This window comes from Astyanax mexicanus, chromosome 23 (assembly GCF_023375975.1).
Source record: "Astyanax mexicanus isolate ESR-SI-001 chromosome 23, AstMex3_surface, whole genome shotgun sequence".
NCBI classification, from domain to species: Eukaryota; Metazoa; Chordata; class Actinopteri; order Characiformes; family Acestrorhamphidae; genus Astyanax; species Astyanax mexicanus.
This window is the reverse complement of record NC_064430.1, coordinates 13,845,958-13,870,168: the sequence shown is the minus strand read 5'-3', so window position 1 is coordinate 13,870,168 and position 24,211 is coordinate 13,845,958. Positions and strand designations below refer to the sequence as shown.

The following is a 24,211-nucleotide window of genomic DNA, read 5'->3' as shown; positions in this document are numbered from 1 at the left end:
TTTCTCTTTATATATTCGTTATTTTGTGCAGAGAGTCACAGAAGTTATCTTACAGTGATTTTAGAATATTTCTATATGACTGGGTCATCATGATAATCACAACAAAAAAAAAACACTTGATCCATAAAATGTAGACCCTTAGTGGAGTCATGAAATAACTAGGACTGTAAGCATTAAAGCATACAATTAATTTGAAATCATTGCATTATTATTTTTTAAACGCAATTAATTTCGCCACCAAGCTTGACCCCAAGTTCCTCCGTAATCTGCACCGCCACCTGGAGCAGTTTGCTTGTGGTGAGAGTATGATCTGGTCTTGATCTGACACAATATACAAATATACTGCTTTTTAAGTACATTTTAAACTGATAAGGTGCACATTAATCTAATATAAATTAGATGATATAAGATAATATTCAGCTATGAATAAAGGCTGTCTCTGCTGCTTCATGCTGTTTACACGTGCAGTATGTGCAGCAATCGCGGCTCGCAGCTGTGCGACTCCATTTACTACATCTGTGCTGCATATACCATTGAAAACACTGTTTATAAAAGCGCAGCCGCAAATTTTCAGCATTCTATGTTAAAGCAGCTTCAAAAGGTTCATAATAAAGGATTCATCCCTTGTAAACATTCCTAATAAATTATTAGCTTACATTATGTATTTATTAAGCAAGCATTGAACCATAGGAGTTTAATGAAAATAGACGTGTTTTTCTTACCTCTTGTTATATTTATTCTTTCAAATTTGGCTGGTGGGCATTCAAATTTGTGCTATAAGTAAAACTTTATAGTGCACCGGATAGAAAACATTGTGTTGCATTGCATTATTTCACTTAAATAATGCACATCAGTTAATAATCTCCAGTACTTCAATTATGTAAAAGGATTTTTTTTTTTGGAAAAGCAAATTAGTGACCTATTGTTACTGAGGAAAAACTGTATGTAAGTTCAAGTTATAAAATGGGCCATATTTAGACTTTTTTAAAGAAACATTCATAATTTTAAGAAAGAACTCTTAAATACAAGGTTTTAAAATACTTAGCATTGCATAGCTTTGGAACACCCATGCCTGAGGTTTGTACTAATTTTACTAAGAAATTAATCAGACAATTAATTGACTATGGGGCCCAACTCTTTGCATGCGAAGGTGGGTTAACCGTGGGTCTGCCCCTCGGCGTGGCGCACAGCCCCTGGCTGTCCCAGCTGGCCTGCACTGGACTGATTGAGCAGCCAGCAGGGACCGGCATAAAGACTTAGCCTCAGCATTCACTGCAGAGAGACGCTGACGGTGAGGTAGAACTTACTAGAGTCCCACTGGGCTGTCCTTATGTTGTTTTGAGATTGTTTGGGTGTGGTGGAGCGCATTTTTTTTTCTAAATAAAGGTACTTTTGATTTCATTCACTCCCTGTATCTGTGTATCTCTGTGCTTCCTGACTGCCAGCTCATGCCAAATCACCAATCTCAGTTGATCAGGTTTAAGTCAGGGAATTTTTGTTTTCTTTATAATTCCATATGTGTGTCTTAATTGTTTTCATGTCATTAATATTTATCTACAATGTAGAAAATAAATACAAATATTTAATGAGAAGGGTTGTCCAAACTTTTGACTGGTACTGTATATATGTTTTCCGTCTACAGGTTCTTGTTGCTTTGGAGTGCAGTATGGATCATGTACCCCACCACACTGGCTGTGATCGCCCTCACCTTCTCAAATTATGTTCTACAGCCTGCATTCCCCAACTGCCTGCCTCCCTACATCGCCACCCGCCTACTCTCCACCATCTGCATCTGTGAGTATGACACACACTGGCAACCCAACAGCCCCACTGTGTGTGTGTGTGTGGGCAGTGGTACACTCAGCAGGACACATGTCAGTGCTGTAATATTTATGGAGCTGCTGGGATTAACCCAGTGAAGGAGTGTTTTTTGAGGAGCCTCGTGACTCAGCTGGTTTAGACCTGTATGTTCTGGACTAATGGCCAGAGCATATGAGAAGGTGTGTAGGGGGTGTGTGGCTGTTTGTACATGGGCCAGTTCTGAGAGTATGACTGGCAGAGCTGACCAGTAGCATCCGACTCTATTTTTGGTAGTGGAATCCAAAGCATATCATCAGGCACCAGAGAGTGACTGACAGAATCAGGGAGGAGAGAGAGGGTACTCTAAAAACTTCCCCTTTCTGTCTGTATATCTGTATTTTAGTGCACTGATTTTCCATTGACTGCTGTACATCAAATTTCTAACCTATAAAACCTTTATTAACAAAATTGTTGTTTTGTACAATATGTACACACAGTGTGAAACCTTTGCTTTTAACATATTTAAATGTGCGGACATTAGATCTTTATTTGAACAATATTAAAAGAGGGAAGTAATATAGCTGAACTCATACAACAAAATAAATGTCTTTAAATACCATATTTATCGCACTACAAGGCACAGCGTAAAATAAGGCGCACTATCAATGAACATCCATTTTCTTGTCTATTTTTATACATAATTTATACATAAGGTGCATTTTAAGCAACAATAGTAAGGAATAGAGGTGTCGCCATGTTTCCCTTCTAAATCAGCAGTTCTCGCAACCCAGGGTGGGTTGGGGCACGTTAGTAAACAAAACTGTAATTCTTAAAAAAACTTTTAGTTTCAAAGTCAAACGAGTGCTGGATGTTAATCTACACAGATTTCCCTCCTGAAAACTGTTTATTTAGGTGAGTAAAGTGCTTTAGTTTATTTACAGTAAGCTTAGATTTCCAGTATTTTCAACAGCGTGGTTAGCAGCAGCGCTAGCCGTGCTTAGCAGGTGTAAATGCTTGTAAATGCAGCCCAACAGCGTTACACTGAGGAACCCTGATTGTTCCGGCAAGCCATGGTGTTAATGCTAATACTGCTCCAGCCTTGGTGCTGTAGAAATTTTACTGAAACTCCTTTCTAACTCTGCACTTCAGTGAAGTGACTTTACTGCTCCTGACTGATAGAATTCACCAGATTTTGGGGAAAACTACAGGATTTTAAGTGTGCCTTATAGTGTGAAAAATACAGGATATATATACCTGAAATTGTCTAACATCAGGTGCAACACAACCGCATATGCAAATGATTAGAACATGATTTGGAGGATTTTGAAGAAGCCTGTTTTATTGAAAATATATTAATTTGGGTTTGCTCATGATTGTTGAATTGGGTGGATCACCATGGCCTTCAGCTCCCTGATGCAGATCAGTCTGGGAAGAGCTGTTAAACGATCTCAGGACAATTATAAAATCAGCTCTTTTTCCACTGTCTGGAAAATCATGTACAAGTGGAGAACATTTAAAACAACTGGCAAAATAGCCAGGTTAGGCCCTCCTACCATGCTTAAGAGCAAGTCGCACCACAGTTGATGTCAAAGTACAGTGTCTAGCATCAGGACGATACTGCACAATCTGGTCTTGCATAGTCATCATTTATCCAGATGTGATAGCCTTTGTTGCAATCAAGTAGAAATAAGTTTTGGGGTGACAAACACCTTGAATATTGAAGGTTGGTAGTTTGACCCTTGACCCAACTTACAGTTGTATCACTGTTACAGGGAAGCTCTGACCTGTCTCAGTTGTCTGGTACTTGTCAAAGTTGCTAAGGTCTTATTGTTCAGTTACACACTGATAAACTGATAAAGACCTTTAACCCAGACAGGGTTGCTATGAGACAATCAACATTATTTGCGCCGTCTGAAAGTGAAAGTGTTGAGCCTTTAGACCCTGTTTACACTTTATGGCTTCATCCATCTGGAGTATAAGAGTTATGTCTAGATAAGGCCAAGCCAAATAACAATGCATGTATAAGTACATCCAAGGCACAATTAAAACAGATACAAATCTGATCATTTATACCGCTTCAGGAATGAGGTGGTCTGATACACTTTTAAGCTACATGGACTGTTTACACCTCCTCATGAATCTATGCTTGATTGATTGTTGAATGTGTTTACACTGCAATAATATATGGCTCAAATGAGTCTTAGACCACCTCCTGAAGTGGTTTGAATGATTAGATTTGTATATGTTTTAAATGTGTCCGACGGCACTTTAATGAGAAGCCCTGAGTGTTCTGGTGAGCCACAGGGCTATCAGCTAGTGGTTCGTCCCACATAGCTTGTTTTAACATGGTAAACACGCAGACTACAGTCTGATATACCAACCACTGGATGACGAAAGAGCTAGCACTGCGGTTAGCAACTAATGCTACTAATGCTCCAGCCTTGGTGCTGGAGAAACTTCACTGAAACTCCTTTATAACGCTGTACTTTAGCGGAGTGACTTTAATGCTCCTTACAACCTGACTGGTAGAATTCATACATAAAGGCATACCGGATTATAAGAACCACTGTCGATTTTTTGGGAAAATTAAAGGATTTTAAGCTTGCCTTATAGTGTGAAAAATACAGTTTAAAATAAGGTTAAAACAGGGTCATGCTATAGCAGTGTTAATGCATGCCTCTATCCAAAATACATTCTTAACCAACACAGTACCCAAACTGATAGTACAACCAAAACTGGAGACACACTTGTGTATAGAGCGTAAATTCCATGTGTTTAAAATCTTATCAAATACTAATGATACTTATCACATAAAGTGTGCAGGTGTAAATCTGATGAATGCACAGCAGGGCTGCATGATGTATTGTTTGTTCATTGTTGTTCATTGTGCATTATCAGTGCAATATGTAGTAGCCCTAATTGGGCCCATAAGAGGGGGCTTATGGTTGAGTTCAGGCTGTCAGGTTTGGTGTATTTCCAGTTGAGATCTATTGAGAAGCAAAGCAGAAGGTTGGTGTGGCCGCGATGGCGTTTGAGCACCTGACCCTCACACGGTGAAGTGTCAGACTCTATAATGGTGCCAGGCTTTGTTCCGCCGCATTGTGCATTGTTTTTGGGGCTGGGCTGTCGCCGGGGTAATTTAATGTGCTAGGTTATGGAGGCTGAGCGGCGTGAATGGCGCCGAATTCAGCCAATCCCAACCGAGATCCGCTGACAAAGCTGAAAGGAAGGGAATGAAATATGATCTTTTAATAAGCACTGCGGAGTGTCTGCAGCACTTAAAGCTCAGACAGAGAGGAAAGGACGGCGGAAGAATGCTGAAATGCTGGTTGATTTCAGGGGTCAGCGCTGTGCAGAACGGTAAATCGACGTTTAACGTTTTCCAAATTTGTTTAAGTCTGGGGGAGCCGGACTTCAGTCGTTGGGCAGAAGGCAGGATACACCAATCTACACAGAAAGACCCTGGTGAAAACAGACAATACAACCAAAAATTTAACCATTAATGCCGAAAAAACAAATTATGATCAAGATGTTTAGAATTTAACAGTTCAGTTGAGCTGATTGTTGACTAAGCCAACAGTTTTACCCACAGTTTCTAAACATCTCACTTACTGCCCACTGTTTGGCACAGTAAGAAACAATAAGCCCTATAGAGCAGAGAAGCTACTCTAAGTCTAAGCTGCGTTCTTCTCCCATCAGCACTTTCTCTGTGAACCTGTGTGAATCTGAGTGATGGCTGCTTAAGAGACTGTTCTGCTGTTTGCGTTGGAACTTTTCCTGTTCTGCACTATGTGACTGTCTGTGTGTTTATATTTGTGTGTTAGAAAGTGTGTGTGTGTGTGTGTCTGTGTAAAAGGGAGAGAGAAAGAGAGAGAGAGAGAGAGAGTGACACAGACTTGCCCTCCCCTGCTGAATGTTCTGAATGAATGTCACAAGGTCAGCCTGCTGGACTTTGATTGCGCAGTCTCTCTCTCTCACACACACACACACACGCACACACACATGCGATTCCCACTACCCGAGATGGCCCGGACACACAGCTGCATCTAAAGACAACCAGAATTCCAAAACATGAAATACCAAACACACAAAACACAGAAAATCAGCGATTAACAGAAGAACCAGCGCACCAAAATCTCTCCTGCAGACCTGCCATACAGGCCTCAGTCATGCCGATGAATGTTCAAGTTTCTTAATCATTTGAAAAAAAACATACAGAAAATATACAACCCCAAATCAGAAAAAAACACAGAAAATATACAACCCCAAATTAGAAAAAAAACATACAGAAAATATACAACCCCAAATCAGAAAAAACATACAGAAAATATACAACCCCAAATCAGAAAAAAACACAGAAAATATACAACCCCAAATTAGAAAAAAAACATCCAGAAAATATACAACCCCAAATCAGAAAAAAAACATACAGAAAATATACAACCCCAAATCAGAAAAAACATACAGAAAATATACAACCCCAAATCAGATAAATATACAGAAAACATTACAACTCCAAATCAGAAAAAAACATATGGAAACCATTACAACCCCAAATCAGAAAACGTTGGGACAATCTAAACAATGCAAATAATATACAAATGCATTTATTAAACGTTACAAGTTTATTTTGACTTTACTTTATTACAGACAGCATAAAAACAGTATATTTTATGTCTAATCTACTTAACTTTAATTTATTGTATTAATATACATCCATTCTTTTTTACAGACCTCTGTCATCTTCCAAAAAAGATTACTAAAAGATGACTAGAGATGTATTTTCAAATAAAGATTGTTAAACTTGTGTCAAATGAGGTGACCTTTGCTATGAATGTCCAGAAACTCTGATTAAATGTAGCCTGTTTGTGTGAGGGGCAGGATGGGCAGCAGGGCATGGTGCTTCCTATCTCATTGTGCAGTGCAGACCCAGGTTTGTTGCTGTAATGGCCATGTAATGTCGAGCAGAAAAAAACATATATTGAGCCTGACACATCTTGAGCTTGTACTGTCTTGAATAAGAAACGTAAAACAACATTGAAGGACAAACACATTTTTATTTGTATTTTCCATACAGTCTCTTTATGGCTTGGTGGAGTTACAGGTTATAGAATTTTACTTACATTGTTAGAGAGCTGGAAGCTTTTCTGAGCTCAGGTAAAAGAGAGAGAAAAAGAAAGAAGACATCAGAAATACTATGTAGTAAAATACACATTGCATGTGGCAGTACACACACACCCACACCAAGGCACACACAAACAAACACACTCTGCAGAGCTGTAAGAACACCTTGTCCTCTGACACCTGTGTTTGAAGCCCAGGAGATAAAGACTAGGCCCTGTGAGAGAAACACATGTGCACAGATACAGCATTACTGGGAAAACACAAGCACAAGGCTCTATCTGAAGACATAACACACTTACACAAACACTCCAGCTCTGACCGACAGCGCCCTTGAATGCTTTATTTAAGCTGTTAGTCAGACTGTTTAAATTTGGCAAAATAGCTTTTGTATCTCTGAACTGAACTTTGATTCTACCTGGATATGAGGAATTTTCAGTGTGAAAAGTCATTTTTGTTTTTAGCTCTTTATAGCCCAGCAGACTAAGGTGCTGCTATTATGATTCGAGGATCACCGAGGAGTCTTAGTACGTTTGGCTTGCTCTCTTTGTGTATGATGACGCCCTCTTCTCCATCATTTCTAGTGTTATCTCGGTCAGCACAGCTGTTATCAATATTTGTACTAATGTGTTTAGTCAAGTCTTAATACATGTACTGTTACACAGTGTTTATATAAAATTTAAAATAAACTAGTCTGCAAACACAAAAGGCAGACCATAACAATCAAGTGAAGTTCATACCAAGAAATGTTCAAAGGAAGAATACAGTACCATATTTTTCTCACTTTGTCTAGCACTGCTGGTCCAGCATTAGCATTAGCGGTTAGCCTTATTGTAGCTTACTGTAAATAAAAGAAAGCACTTTATTCACCCAAATAAACAGTTTTCAGGAGAGAAATCTGTGTAGATTAACATCCAGCTCTCGCTTGACTTTAAAAGAAAATGTTTTTTTTTTCAAGACCTGCTGAATTAAAAGGGAAACATGGCGACACCCTTGTTCCTTACTAGTGTTGCCTTTAATGTGCCTTATAATCCGGTGTGCCCTTTGTTTGAAAATAGACCAGAAAATAGACAATCATTGATATTGTGCCTAATAATAGTATTTTTACTCTAATACAATTGTTTACGTGCTGCCTCGTTACTCGTTACCAGTTACGACTACATGTACATGTACTTTATTATCTATATTTCTGTGCTATTGTGAGTGTTCTTTAGCCTGAACATCTAAAATAATATAAATAATATGATATTAAAACCTTTTGACTTTCTGTAGTAACTACACAACGCAATACCAGTACTTTTACTTTCAGTACTTGAATAGAAAATGTTATGCACTAGACTACTTGCAATACTTAAGTACCAAAAATGTTGCATACTTTAGTACTTCTGCTTAGGTGTGGTGCTTAAAGAACACTTCAGCTTTTACTCAAGTTACTTTTTTGACAGAGTACTAGAGTACTAAAGACTCAAGTCTGGATCTCTAGTACTTTATACATGCCTGATTTTTACCCTTTCAGTCATACACAGAGAATAAAAATATCAGATTTACTGATATGAAACTACAAACCATTAACTTACACAGTACACACTGTGCATTAAGTGGTGTTGGCTATCACTTTTGTGTGTGTTTTTTTTTTTATTCAGTAACGATAGCAGGCTGATGAATTTTTTGTTACTTGAATTCCAATAATAGATATCAGTGTAAGCAAGACCAGACCCAGCTTTGCAGAAAAAAAAAACTACATCTTACATCACTTTCTGTGTGATACATTTTTAAATGTCACCAGAAAACATTCAAATGTGGCTGAAAAAGCAACTATTTCTGCTTTAAATGCAATTGCAATATAAGAAATTAGAAATTTACTATAGTGACCACTGTGCTTCAGAGGATTAAACTTCATTGGTCGTTTTGCGGTACTGTTGCCATGAAGGCCACGGCCAGGCCCTTGTAGGTGCTGCATATTCCAGGCCCAGACCACAGAGGGTTTCAGGTCTTTTCTTTTCCACCTTTGTATTTTGAGGGTCTTTTTGTTGGTTTTATGGGTCAATTAGCTGCATAGGGAAAACCCTCTCTGCTTTTGGCCTGAGTGCTAATAGCCTGGCAGGAAAAACAGAGCAGTTGGAACTTCATTGAAATTCTCCTCCCATTAGCTTTGTGTTCATTTGACACTGTTTGGCTGCACTTGACAACTTCCGCTTAGTGATACAACTCTGAGGGAAATGAAGTCAAGTCTGAAAGAAGGAAGCAAGAAGTTATCCAAGCACCTGGCAGATGTTTTAGCGTAGGAGCCGACTACACTACATCTCAGAATTATTCTATCTACACTAAACTACCTGCAGCTACAGCCTAGATGTTTCCTCTTTATATTATTATGTGTGCATTGCACTGTAACTCACAGTTTGGGTGCATTGGACACAGGAAAAGTTTGCATGACACTGCCTCAAGAAAACACTGTAAATTGTAGAAACTGTAGTACATTACTCATAATTTGACTTTCAGTCTAGTCAGATTTGATGGTCCGGTGTGAATATTTGACTATTCTATTAGGTATTTCTCTTATATATACAGCTCTGGCAAAAATAAGATCTCTTAAAATTATGAGTTTCTTTGATTTTTACCAAAATAAAAACCTCTGGAATATAATCAAAAGGAAGATGTAGGATCACAAGCCATTAAACCAAGCTGAGCTGGTTAAATTTGTGCTCCAGGAGTAAAGGCATAAAGTTATCCAAAAGTAGTGTGTAAGACTGGTGGAGGAGGACATGCCAAGATGCATGAAAACTGGGATTAAAACCAGGGTTTTTCCACCAAATATTGATTTCTGAACTCTTAAAACTTTATGAATATGAACTTATTTTCTTTGCATTATTTGAGGTGCGAAAGCTCTGCATCTTTTCTAATTTTCTTCAAATAAATGCTCCAATTGACAGTATTTATATTTGGAATTTGTACTCACTTCTTCCTTGACAGTCATGTCGTTGTAATGTGTGCGACGTGTTGTTTTGCATTGTCTTGTTAAAAATTGCATGGCTGTCATCTGGAAGGCAGCGTGTGTTGCACTAAAATCTTAGAGTATTAGAATCTTAGAATCTTAGAGGAATACGCAAATCCCTTTTAATTTTTCAATATTTTTTAAGGCTTTAAGGCATTGTATAAGTCTAGTATCCACAGGTCAGTGTTACTGAGTGTAAATTAAGAAACTTAATCAATCAACATGGCAATTTCAGTCTGCACAGAGCATTGCCCGTCAACATTGTGTGTGTGTGTGTGTGTGTGTGTGTGTGTTGCTGAAAATCTGGCGGACGCCCGTACTATTGAGTTCAATCGGAAGCTGTTTGTTTTGGGGGGTCTGACAGATACCCGATGTGTGTGTGTGTACATTAAGTGAGTGTGCGCTGAAGAGTTTGTGGGTGTGTGTGTGGTGTGTGGGTGGGCGGGCAGCTTCAGGCGGTGATGGATGAGATGGGGAACCCGTCTCCCCTTTGCCCAGTGTCCCCTGTTGCATTGCTGCGTCCACGACGCCAACCGGCCCTGGAGACGGACCTCCGGAGCTCCACGCACCGGATCTCCACCGGAGCTGTTGTGAAACGAGACAGGATGCAGGAGAAATGAGCCACTCACCCAGACACACATACACACACACACACACACATACACACCATGTAGACCCCCACACATCTAAATAGAGTATGCATGCAGCATGTCCAGTGCCCAGACAGGAACCAGCTGATGGGCTTTATTTAGCTCACGCTTTGTTTCGCCTCTCTGGGTGAAAATATGCCGACATTTGGTTGTGAAACAGTGGGATCCTGGATAAAAGAGATTGAGGCATTGATCTTACCTGATTTAAATGTTCAGATCATTTACACATGGATTGATGGATGGCTGGATGAATGGATGATAGATGGAGGAAGGTGTGGATGGATGATAATATAATGTAGCTAAACTTCTAGTTCCACCTTAAATGTTGCAATAGAGAGTTCTGCTTTCTTGTAAGGCATCATTTAATGTGGAGCAGAACAGTAGAATAAAATAAAAGCTAATTTCAGCTCCCCATCACAGATGAATCAAGGAATAAACAATAGCAATTAATTGCTGCACCACCTTTGCATCTTTTACCTTTGCTAGGTTGCTGAATTTTAGCGATTCACTACTATAACATCAGTCAGGCAGGGTCACCTACAGGCACAGAAAAGGGTTGTCCCAATTCTTAGGGTGAGGCTTTTACCCTTCCTCTTGCAACTCTGTTCCAAGGGTAAGGGTTACACTCAAAAACAAGGGGTAGGGATACAAATTAGAAATGGGATTAGGCCTAAAACTCAATACCCGAAATTGACAAGCTATTTTAGCAAAAAGCAGACATTCTGCTACAAATTCTAAGAAAAGTATGTAGGTAAACCACTATACTCTAAAACAAGGGCGTAGGAGCGGGTTTGATATTGGGGGGGACACATTTGCTAATATGCACCAAAGCCCACATAGTTTCTTAGAACAACATTTAAGGAATTACTTTTAATCACAAATAATCCCTTTTTTCTGTACTCTGTTTATTATTAGTTACATCCAAGTAAAGGTGACTTTACAATCGCCATGTTACTCCAAATAACATTTAAACAAATATGCGTGAAATGTCTCAATTATATACATATATGACAAAAACTGATCAGTTATCGTGCGCTTTTAATTGTTTCTACTGAAAGCACTTCTTATGATGGTGTCCTTTTTTGAAAAAAGAATGTAACTTTACGTTTCATAGAGATTTTTGACAGAAGTTAATATAAATATTAGACTAAAGAAAAAAACATTTGGATTCGCCTGGAATCCCTCTATTTACTCAGGATTTAGTCTTACTGTGAACTACAAATAAACAGAAGTCAGGTTAGAGCAGTGTTTCTCAACCCTGTTCCTACACATTCTACTGCATATCCCCACTGCCTACTCTGCTTTAAAGTCACTTAATAAAGTAAGTGGAGGTATGATGTGTCTAATACACTGCTGACATACATAATGATTTATGCTCAATAGGGGGCTAATGGGTTTTAACAGGTAAACGCAGTAAAGGACTGTTTATTAGCTAATCAGTTGGATCTGGTGGATACAACACAATTTTAGGGCAGAGATCAGGGTTAATAAACTGCTTTAAACTACCAACATAAAGTATTGTACTAAATTCTGGCTATCCACTACATCTGGCTTCTAGCTAACTATTTTTTTAGTTTACTATAGCTTACAATAAGTCCTGCAATCCTAAATGAATAAACACAATTTGAAAATGAAATAGTGATTAGCTGATCAGGCATATCAGGGCAAGCTGAACATAACATTTATTTTTTTTTTTTTAAGCCTTGACTCCCTGTCTAGCTAATTCCAAAGTTAAGATAACTGACTAACACAGCTGCAGTTTATTAATCACACGGTGGGTTTAATCTGTGTGTTTTGATTTGGAGAGGAGTCTTTTTAACCAGCTATCAGAAATAATCTCAACACAGGTCACATGGTTAGCTCCGTTACCTCTTAGAAAAATCGCCGTATATCCAGATTTACTTCAACACCAGCTGATGCTGGACACCGCTTCTAAATCTCACAGCGAGGGGGAGGGGCTTCTCCTCCAGCAGCACGCTAACTCTTCTCGCAAGACCAGCGAGCTGATTGGCTGTTTATTCTGAAAGGCGGGACTTTCTCCCTGAAACGCACCGTGATTGGTTTCCCAGCGCTTAGCGGTCGGTCTCTTCATTAACAGTACGACTGAGCTGAGCGAAACTATTTCATTTTTGGGGGGGGACATATCCACCTGTTTCTAATATTGGGTGGGACATGTCCCACCCATCCCCCCCGGTTCTTACGCCAATGCTCTAAAACATAATTTTGTGTTTTAGTCAGGAGAACAAATATTATCAAGTTGAGTGAACTTTTTGGCAAGTAAACTCTAAAATGAGTTTAGAGAACTTCAACCAGAAAATTTTTTAACCAACTTTTACTCTAGTACACATGTCAATGCTCTTTCTACAGTGTTGGTTCACACAGCTTTCCCATAGGCTCCTGGCACCATATATTTGCATATTGGGTGTGGCCTCTTCCTTACTTACCATCTTTGTGTTTTATGTTGCCCAAAGCTACCTTATTCTAGACGCGCTTTAGTGGTATATGTGTTGATTGTCAGGCCTCAGTGTTGTAGGCTGTAAGAGTAAGTTACCATTACTCTGTGTTTCTAAATGTCATATTATGTTGGCTTGGAGCTACAGAGTTCACTATTTACAGTGTTCACTCTTGTGCTGCTGCAGTATTATGTTGTCAGTATTGGCAGTTCTTTAAAAATATGCTAAACATGTTAAGAATACCAATATATATATTTTTCTTAAATAAACTAAATGTCTTAAGCCCAAAATACTTGAAAAAAAACTGAAATAAACTATTGCTGTGTGAACAAAACTCAGTTAAGTTGAATACACTTAACTGATTCAAGTTATCCTCTTGCTTTGACTCAGTTAAGTTGATAGATTTACAGAGTCAGAGCAAAATTATGACTTGACTGAGTTAAGTTAAGCTAGTAAATAATTTTTTTCCAGTCTATGTAAACCAGTAAACTGATTTTTGTTGGACATTGTGGTGTTAATAATTGCTAACAGTACTTTCACATGAGGGAAAAGTGCAGTAGTGCCACTTTCCATGTAGTAAAACAAGCCTGCACACACACGCTTCAGCATGCGGAGCACATATGACTATGATTTTCCCCAAGCCATGCTCTCTGAAATCTGAACCACGTGGCCCAGCTGAGCCACGTTGCTCCCATTACTGTATCACGACATGACGTGCCCCCTCCAAACATGTGACTAGCTTTTGTGGCTCTACACTAACAAGGCCAATAAAGTGGCTGAGAGTGCATGAGTGAGAGCGAGACATAGAGATAGAGAGAGAAAGGGCAGCTCTCGACTGTACTCAACTGTACACAGAGCCTCTCTGTAATTACAAGGATCTCTTCAGAATGCAGTAAAAGGCTTCAGTTTATTTATAGTCTTTCTGTAAACTCTCTGTGTGTGTAGTTATCCTTGGGGTTTGAGGCCTCAGTCCATTTGTGGAGTGTGAACACGTTGGAGGTATGCATTTAAAGTACAGATTTGATTTGTTATAGCACATGAAAGCCTGATCCTGACATCCAGAAAGGGCTTATTGTGTGTGTTTCATACGTTTTTAGAACAATGTTCTCATTTCATTGGAAAAACAGAGCTAAATTGGGGTGATCTAACAAAAACAGCAAAGTAAGCAAACTTTTGGCTTAGTGAAGTTGTACTTTTGTATGTCTTATTGAAGACACTCACCTGTGGGATATACTGGTGCATCTCAAAAAAAATGTCTGTATATTATATAGATGTGTTACACACAGAGTGATCTATTTTAAGTGTTTATTTCTTTTCTTGTTGATGATTATGGCTTATAGCCAGTGTCTCAGAAAATTAGAATATTAGATAAGGCCATTTGGTACTTTTGGCTGTGTGGGCAGTGTGCCAAGTCCTGCTGGAAAATAAAATCCGCATCTCCATAAAAGTTGTCAGCAGAGTGTGCCTCTCCACTCTTCCTCCAGACTCTGGTCCCTTGATTTCAAAATGAAATGGGTGGTAATGAACTGTGGAGGGTAATGCACTCTTTGGTGTATTCCCAGTACACATGGGCTCTGTGGGTCAAGTTATGTTAAATGCCTGCACAACTTCAGAAGTGGAATGTCCCATCCATCTGTTACCCATTATCAGGTCTCACTCCAATTTAGATCATTTGTATTGCCTTGCCATAAGAATGCTGGCCAGCACTGCTACACCCCAACTTTTAAAATGTCAGTGTATTTCTTTTGGTTGTTGAGGTTGAGCTTAGGCTTATGCTAAGAAAATTATTATTATTTTAGATATAAACAGCCAAACAGTTTATTGTGTATTCATAGTTCTCATAAACTGGCCAATAAAATGGTCAAAATGACTTCCAATAAACTATTTATACACTTACTTGAATTTAATTAAATTGAATTTGAATATTATATCACAGCACTTAAGGATGCTTCAACTACAACAACACAATATAAATTATTCCCACTTTAGGTAGGCCGATTGTCCCACCCATTCAGCAGCTACTCAGCTGTATATCCCCCCCATCACTAGTGATGCCACAACATCAGGAGGGTAAAGACAAGCACACAAAACAACTTTCAGCCACAACCTCTTTTCAAACTGCTGCTGATGCATCTTTGCCGAGTAGTATTACAGCACGTTTGGGGGAAATTAATATTTATCCAAGATTATTTATGATTTATTGTTTTATAAGGAAACATGAAGTTGTTCAGATATGATTAGAAAAAGCAGTTGTTTATGGCTAAATGTATTTTTAAAAGAACACTTCATTTACAAGAACGGGGAAAAATCCATGCTTGCAGGATGCCATAATTGCTAGAAGCTGTCAATCAACTACTACTACATAATTGCTACTGCATATACAGTATATAATAAAATAAGATCTTATGTGCACTGGTTAACACAGTCCTGTGTATATGTGTTTGTGTATGGGTTTGTATTTTGAAGCTGTGCATGTATACTAATGGATGACCCCTCTGTTTCTGCCCCCTCCTCTTTCTCAGTGCTGCTGACGTGGGTGAACTGCTCCAGTGTACGTTGGGCCACACGCATTCAGGATTTCTTCACCATCGGCAAACTGCTTGCCCTAGTTCTCATTATAGTAGTGGGCTTGGTCCAAATTTGCAAAGGTATGTGCTTGTGTATTAACCAAGGAGCTGAGCTTATCTCTCATATCTTCTATAGCTGAACTTTAGATATCTGACAGACTGAACACTCACTGAACTCAGTCACTCTTTATTAAGTGCTAGTGTCCACAGGATGATGTGTACTGCTTAAAGACAGGATAAAAGATAATCTGTTAGTTTTAAGACTTTATGCAATACTGTAAGCAAAGTGATTTATTACAATAGTTTAAATCAATTGTTAGAAAAACAAAATATTATAGATTAAAAAGCACAGATCATATTTATTAAATATGTAAAGATTCAATGTTTTTAACTTTTTATCCAATCAGAAGAGTGGAGTCTAATAACAGAGTTTACCTGTTTTGCCTGTTTTGTCTTATCACTAATAATACTAATAATAAAATATAACACTAATAATAAAATCAATACTGTGCTTTGAAAATCTAGACAGTATTGAAAAAAATATTGTGGTCCTACTGAAATAGGCCTGTCACTATACCGGTAATTACATAGTTGAAATATTGTAAAACACAGCAACATATATCAATATTTTTGGTGTGGATAAAAGTCATTTGACTAATAAATTAGAAATCAATTGTTTTTCTAATCTTTTAAAGTCTGTAATCAACCCCGTTTATGCGCGCTCAGCCTTTATACTGAGAAAAGCTTTCAAAATAATCAGATCAATTAAACCAACAATAAATCAGTCCTGCATTACCCAGTCAGTAGAGACAGTTTTACTCGGGTTTATTTATTAACATCTATATGTGTGATGTTTTGCAGCGATGGTTGTTGGTGTTTCTGTATTTATATTTTATTCCAAGTCACTGCATTTTGTATCCCTGTTTTTGGGTCATTCCCCAAAATGACAGGGAAAAGAATTGAGCAAACGAGAGAAAGCGAGAGATGGAGAGAGAGAGAGAAAGAGAGAGAGAATAAAACAAGGCTCTGAAAGGTTTGCATGCTCAGCTGGATGATTTGTCTCAAATTGAGTTCAAGGCTCGAAACACACCATTAAAAAATGACTGTTGGGGTGACTGGACTGGCCTTAGCACACTGTATTATATAAACCAAACATAGTTAGAGCAGGGTTTGATTATTAAAGGTGAGTTATTATTAAAGGGCGGTTAAGAGTAGTGGAGATTTATGTCCTTAAATGTTTAATGACTAGGTGAATACGCCTGCTTAATTATTTTAATATTTATACAAGCAACTAAAAAAATCAAATCAGCAGGCAAATGATTTTAAGAATGTGAGTTAATATAAGAAAGGAAAGAAGTGCAGAGCAAGTCTGCAAGTTAATGAGTAAAAGACGATCCATTAAGACCAAAACATCTTAAGGGACAGAAACTGAGAAAGCTATTGTTTTCTATATCACTAGAAAAAGTGTGATCATGAGTGATTAGCAGAAACATTGCACAGCCAGGTAAACAGTAATTTTAAGTTCTTTAAAAGATGTAACGGGCCTACAATGACGGGACAACCCCTGAGCAACCACCTGAGATGTCAAGCAATCACTTTGAATACTATAGCTGCTGCCTAGCAAACCATCTAGTGTACAACCAGCTCTTGGCAACAACATAACAACCATCTACTGACCTCTTAGCAACACCAGAGCAACCAACTTGTATACCATAGCAACCGCTTAGCAAAACCATACCATCCGCCCTCCAACCAGCTAGCAACATCATATCAACCACCTGAATAACACAGCAGCCATTTAGTAACACCATAGCGACACTATACCAAAGGCCTAGTTATGAAATTTCAACCACCTAGGTAACTTAGCAACATTATTTCAAAGACCTAGTTATGTAATATCAATCACCAGTTTAAACATAGCAGCTTTTTAGTAGTACCATAGTAACACAATACCACATACTTTGGAATGTCATATCAACCACCTGGATTACATATCAACCACTTAGCATATCAAACACCATAGCAACATCATACCAAAGACATAACTACGTCATATCAACCACCTGAATCAAATAGTGGCCATTTAGTCACAACACCATTACAAAAACCTTTCTACCTCATATCAAACACCTGAATAACACCATAGTAACACTCTACCAAATACCTAGCTATGTCTTATCACCCACCTGATTATATAGCAACTACTTATTAACACTATAGCAACCCCATACCAAAGACCTATCTACATCGGATAACATAGCTACTACTTATTAACACCATAGCAACACCATACCAAAGAAACTGTCTACGTCATACTAACCACCTGAATAAAATAATGGCCATTTAATAACACCATAGCAACACCAGACCAAAGACCTATGTATGTCGAATCAACCACATGGATAACATAGCTACTACTTATTAACACCATAGCAACACTATACCAAAGACCTAGCTACATTATATTAACCACCTGGATTACAATATAATCCACTAGCAGCACCATAGAAACCTCCTGGACTACCAGAGCAACTGCTTTAAACTGGGAACCACAATCATTCTCCGTGTTTTCTGCACTTTTGTATAATGATAAATATGTACTATAAATGGATGTCATAATCTCCACAGTTTAAAAACCTCTGTTTCCCACTGTCTGTTCCTCTGTAGGTCACTATGATGCTCTGGAACCACAGACAGCATTTGAGTTTATTCGGGATCCGTCTGTAGGGCAGATAGCCCTGGCCTTCCTTCAGGCCTCCTTCGCCTTCAGCGGCTGGAACTTCCTCAACTACGTCACAGAGGAGGTGGTGGAGCCACGCAAGTGAGATGCACATCTATAAGAGCACTGTTTAATTCCATAATTACAGACTATATAGACTTTATGATTATCCACCTTTTACACTGTTAAAAAAAGTAGAACAAGGAGATGACCACATTAGTAACTGAACTGTTCTATATGTGTGTTTTTAGGAATCTGCCACGTGCAATCTACATCTCCATTCCTCTGGTCACCTTAGTCTACACACTCACCAACATCGCCTACTTCTCCTCCATGTCCCCTGAGGAACTGCTTGCATCCAACGCTGTTGCCGTGGTGAGTAACCTCAGATCCCAGTCATTTAACTGGATAAGTTGATTTTATTTCACCAGATCAGTAACTGAGCAAACAGATTTATGTTGGCTGTGTTGACTTCCAGACGTTTGGTCAGAAGTTGTTGGGGATGTTTTCCTGGGTGATGCCCATCTCTGTGGCTCTGTCCACTTTCGGAGGGATTAACGGCTACTTGTTCACTTCATCCAGGTAAAGATACACTCTAGATTATTCCTAGAAAGCCTGTTGTAATTGTGGTGTTTTGGATCTGATTTTTAAGTGATCTTCTCTGCTCTTCAGGTTGTGTTTCTCTGGAGCGAGAGAGGGCCATCTGCCCTACCTTCTGGCTATGATCCATCTGAAGAACTGCACCCCCATCCCAGCTCTTCTTGTCTGTGTAAGAAACACGTCCACCATTTTTGATTATTTTGTTCAGAATGAACAGTTGGTGTCAGCTGGATCATAAGTAGTTTGGTTCAGTAACATTCCCTAAAAACTGCCTTCTTTAACTGCAAGATTGTAGGATTACTTAAAAAGTGAAATCTAATACATTTTCTATACATCTTTACCTTATGATTACTGATTATCTGTAAAATAAAATGTAGGCTAATAATTGTATCCTAATCTAAAGGTGAAAGTGAGACATTTTACTATTTCATACAAAACAGTTACTCATGTAGGATTTAATGGCTGCAACATATATCAAAAAAATATGTTTAAAGAGTAGCAAAGATTGACAGATATTTACCAATCTGCTAAAAAATCGTATCTAAATATTGTGATAGAATTTCAGAAACTGTTATTCAACATAAAATTCTGAAGACATGGATATCACACCTTATACACTACATAACATAATCAAAAGATTCTGAGAATGTAGAAGAATCCTTTTGTGCAAGGTACAATGCAGTTGGTCAATAATTTAGATGCTGGTGATCTTCAGGCCCTCAGGCAGCACTGCATTAAAGTAAGACATGATTCTGTAGTGGAAATTAAAAGAGGATGTGCTCAGAAACACAACTAACATTACACTTAAGTTTTTTTTTACATACTTAACACTAGACGGATACACAGAAAATGTATGTCCACAAGATGAAGATGTGCACAAAATAAGTTGACCTGTTATGTCTGTCAATGACTTTTTAATTTTCCTTTAAGTAATCATCTTTTGTCTTTCTTTCTCTTAGTGTACTGCGACCATAGTGATCCTCTGTATTGGTGAGACTCATAACCTGATCAACTATGTGTCTTTTATAAACTACCTCTCATACGGAGTCACCATCGCTGGGCTGCTGTACTACCGCTGGAAGAAACCCAAACTCGTCAGACCCATTAAGGTAAAACTGACTGGCTGCTGGCTTTATTTATTTAAGACCAACAGAAGGGTGGGCTCCGGGTGGTACAGCTGACTAAGGCACTGCCTCAATGGACGGGATATGGTTCAATGGGATATGGTTAGAATCTCGGCTATGCAGCTTGCCATCAGCTGCCGGAGCCCTGAGAGGGCATAATTGGTCTTGTTCTCTCTCGGTGGGTATGTGGTGCTTTTTCCCCTCATCACTCCTAGGGTGTTTTCAATCAGCACAAGGCATCTGTGAGCTGAAATATCAAAACCGAGTCGCTGTGCTTTCCTCCAAACGCGTTGTGATGCTACTCGGCAATGTTTAAAAAAAGGTGGTGATTGGCTTCACATGTGTCAGAGAAGGCATGTGCTACATGTGCTGCAATATGTCACAAAAGGCATTACCACCCTCAGTAGACAGTGCAGTGGGTGGGAAAGATCATGACCGACAGTGTTCTTCAGTTTCCATGGACCATGACAAAAGTCATGGGACAAAATACTAATTGACTTTTAAAGGATTCCTCTCCAACATAATCTCTCTTTTTTGTTTTCCTAGGTGAATTTACTAGTTCCTATCAGTTACCTGATATTTTGGGCAGTGTTGCTGGGGTTCAGTCTGTACTCTGAGCCTGTGGTGTGCGGGATGGGCCTCGTCATCATGCTCACAGGAGTGCCTATCTACTTCATTGGAGTTCATTGGTCAGAGAAGCCACGTTGGATTTACAGCGCAGTGGGTGAGTGAGCAGTATAGGAGCTAGACCACACCTGAAAATGTATCTTTCTATCTGATTTTATAAACATGATAGATGAACACTTTAGAAGTAGTGAACGTACATATTTGCATTAGTAATTAACCTTAGTGCTCACTACCCCAACCCTCCAGTTCCTGGCAGTACTGAGGATTGAACTGGCAAGTTTCTAGTCTCTGCAATAGAATAAAAGGCGCACTGCCAATTTTGGGAAAATTAAAGGATTTTAAGTGTGACTTATAGTAAGAAATACATGGTATAGTAAATATAAAAGTCTCATATATAGTTATATATAGTCTTCCTTTATTTGAATGTCGAATGGCATCAACTTAAGTTTAAAAAAATCTCTTTATCCATGCTAGTGTTAGGGTTAGGTATGATAATTCAACCTGGCTTTTCTCACCCCTCTGAATTTTCTGTGTGTGGTTTTGTTTTCAGAGTATGTGACGTATGTGGGTCAGAAGGTGTGTTACGTGGTGTTCCCTCAGGATGACCCTTCTGAGACAGAACCTCTCACAGAGAAAACGGAGAAGTCGGAGCTCTGAGCATCAAATGTTCCAGGGAATATTTTCCCATCCTTTTATTTCTTTGATTTTGTTTTTTTAATCTTCCGTTAAGTGTTTTCTGCAGTTGAGGAGGTGGCTTCCTCAACAGTGCTCTAGGTTCCAGTTTTATCCAAGCGCTCGAGTGAAGCCCTGGCAGAGGAGGTGCATTTTGTTGGTTTATTATCCCACTCTTTCTCCTCCTCCTCTGTCAGAAAGCGTAAAAGGAACCCTTTGTGCTTTCAAAGGAACTGGTTTGCACCAACCTCCTCTCTTTGCTGCCTTGAGGTTTATCCGTTTTGTGAAAAAATATTGCTATGCATGTATCCTCTCGTGCCTACAGGATCGTTTTTCTTTGGTTTCATTTTTCTTCGTTAACATGAGCGGATCCTTAATCTCCCATGGTCTGTATGTATGTGTGTGAGTGTGATTGTGAAGAAGAAATAGTGCAGATTTTATTCTTCAGTATTCAATTCCTGCACTTATAAAAATAAAGGTGCCAAAAGTGGTTCTTCTATGACATTAAACACAAAGGACTCAACATGGTTCTGTATGTACCCTTTAACATTTGCCAGAGGAGCATACTCAACCGCCAAAGCAAGGACCAATTGGGAACCTTTATTTTTAATAGTGTATGCAGTGTAATTGCCGGTGATACCAGATGATGTTTGCACATATAGATTTACTGTATATCAGGTGTCCTTAAAACCAGCTTGTCTGGCAGAGAACACTAAAGGCTGATTCACACTGACTACACATTTATTGGATGTTAAAAACAGATCAAATCTGATGTTTTGCCTTGTTACGTATGTCATTATACAGATGTTTAGCTCTGTTTTGGAATATAATTTCTTTAAACTCTGCAGTTTTATAGTCAGTGTGTTGATCAGAGTATAAGCTTTTCTCGAATGCTGCTGCGGCTTCAGGCTCATTTGTTTGGTCCGCAGACACGGCGACAGATCTACGCTGCTCAGCTTGGATTTAATGCATCTGACACGGCAGAAAATGTAACTGATTTGATCTCTCTGATTTAAAAATTGATGCAGTCTGTCACTTATGGGTTCAGACTAAAAGGCATCATTAATATCATTAATATATGTGTGTTTATATGTGAGTTTTTTACATCCTTAAAAATCGTATGCGGTGTGAAAAGGCCTTTACTCTTGCCATGCAATTAAATGCTAGTGAATGCTGTACCAAGATTTCTATAACTCCTTTTTATAAAAAAAATATTAAATATACTGTAACATGTATCAGTCAGCCATAACATTAAAACCATTGACTGGAAAAGTGTATAACAGGGGTGTACAAACTTTTTTTGTTGATGGCCAGAAGGAGAAATATATTTGAAGTCACGGGCCACAGACTCTGTAATAAAACAAATAATGAAATATACCACTTTAAATAATACATTTTTCTGATTACTTTCATTTACACACCATTTTACTTGACTTACTATCTTTATCTATCTTTGACAGTGTTGTGTAAACTAAGATTTTTCAAATAGATGTTTCATTTCGTGATGTCTCTTAATATTAAACTCCTTAATTACGGCAACTCTTTTGCCCTTTATCTGCGCTACAACTGCGCACTCTCTCCGCTTTTAGACTCTTTGGCCCGTTTTTCTGCGCTTCAAATGCACATCCTCTCTGCTTTTAGACTCTTTGGTCTGTTTTTCTGCCCTACAACTGAGCACCCTCTCCGCTTTTAGACTCTTTGGCCCGTTTGTCTGTGCTACAACTGAGCACCCTCTCCGCTTTTAGACTCTTTGGCCTGTTTTTCTTTGCTACAACTGAGCACTTTCTCCGCTTTTAGACTCTTTGGTCTGTTTTTCTGCGCTACAACTGAGCACTCTCTCCGCTTTTAGACTCTTTGGCCCGTTTGTCTGCGCTACAACTGAGCACTCTCGCCGCTTTTAGACTCTTTGGTCTGTTTTTCTGCGCTACAACTGAGCACTCTCTCCGCTTTTAGACTCTTTGGCCCGTTTTTCTGCGCTACAACTGAGCACTCTCGCCGCTTTTAGACTCTTTGGCCCGTTTCTGACACCTAGCGTTCAAACGTTAAAATCTCACATTATAAAAACCTGCTTAACAGCGGGCCAACTTTCATTCGATTTCTAAAATACCTTTTTTCCCCAAAAAAGGAAACGGGCCGTGGTGTATAACATTGATCATCAGGTTAAAAGTGGTAGTATATACATTTTGGGCATTTAGTAGTGGATTCTGCGTTGAAAGCAGATCGCCAAAACATCAGGCAGATCTTGTGGGGTTTCCTAGTGTGCAGAGGTCAGTTTATATCACGAAAGGTCCAAGAAGGCTTAAGATACAAGTGCTGGGTGTTAATCTACACAGATTTCTCTCCTGAAAACTGTTTGTTTGGGTGAGTAAAGCACTTCAGTTTATTTACAGTAAGCTTAGATTTACAGTATATAATAGCAGCAGTGCCAGACGCAGTTAGCACCGCTTAGTTCTTATGCTGTGGTTAGCAGCTAATGCTAATACTGCTGCAGCCTCAGTGCTGGAGAAAATTCGCTGTAACTCCTGTATAACACTGTACTTCAGCAGAGTGGCTTTACTGCTCCTTATAACCTGACTGGTAGAATTCATACATAAGGTGCACCAGATTTTTGGAAATTAAAGGATTTTAAGTGTGACTTATAGTCTGAAAAATAAGTTTTTTGTAAAAAAAAAAATAACATTATCACAGACTTCTCCACTGCATCTATGTGTGTTATAATCAGAAACATGTGAGTTTGGTTTAAATGAGCTCAGGGATCAGGGATCAGAGAAATCGGATTTAGAACGTTTACACAACCATGAAAAAATCAGATCTGAGCCCCATTGAGCAAAAAATCGAATTTGAGTCACTTCAGCCTGGTATAATGTGAACGTAGCTTAAGAGGTC

General features: G+C 38.8%; 1 protein-coding gene across 1 annotated transcript in view; it reads left to right on the top strand.

Annotated features, from left to right (window-relative positions):
* slc7a10a (solute carrier family 7 member 10a) overlaps positions 1-24,002 on the top strand; it is a 38,675-nt gene extending 14,673 nt beyond the window's left edge. The window contains exons 3-11 of the mRNA XM_049471138.1: positions 1,643-1,794; positions 15,539-15,664; positions 18,251-18,404; positions 18,554-18,677; positions 18,781-18,884; positions 18,975-19,071; positions 19,862-20,011; positions 20,573-20,750; positions 21,204-24,002. Of these exons, the coding sequence (XP_049327095.1) occupies positions 1,643-1,794; positions 15,539-15,664; positions 18,251-18,404; positions 18,554-18,677; positions 18,781-18,884; positions 18,975-19,071; positions 19,862-20,011; positions 20,573-20,750; positions 21,204-21,310 (1,192 nt within the window). The 3' untranslated portion in view covers positions 21,311-24,002. The remainder of the gene's footprint in view (positions 1-1,642; positions 1,795-15,538; positions 15,665-18,250; positions 18,405-18,553; positions 18,678-18,780; positions 18,885-18,974; positions 19,072-19,861; positions 20,012-20,572; positions 20,751-21,203) is intronic.
* The last annotated feature ends 209 nt before the right edge of the window (positions 24,003-24,211 follow it).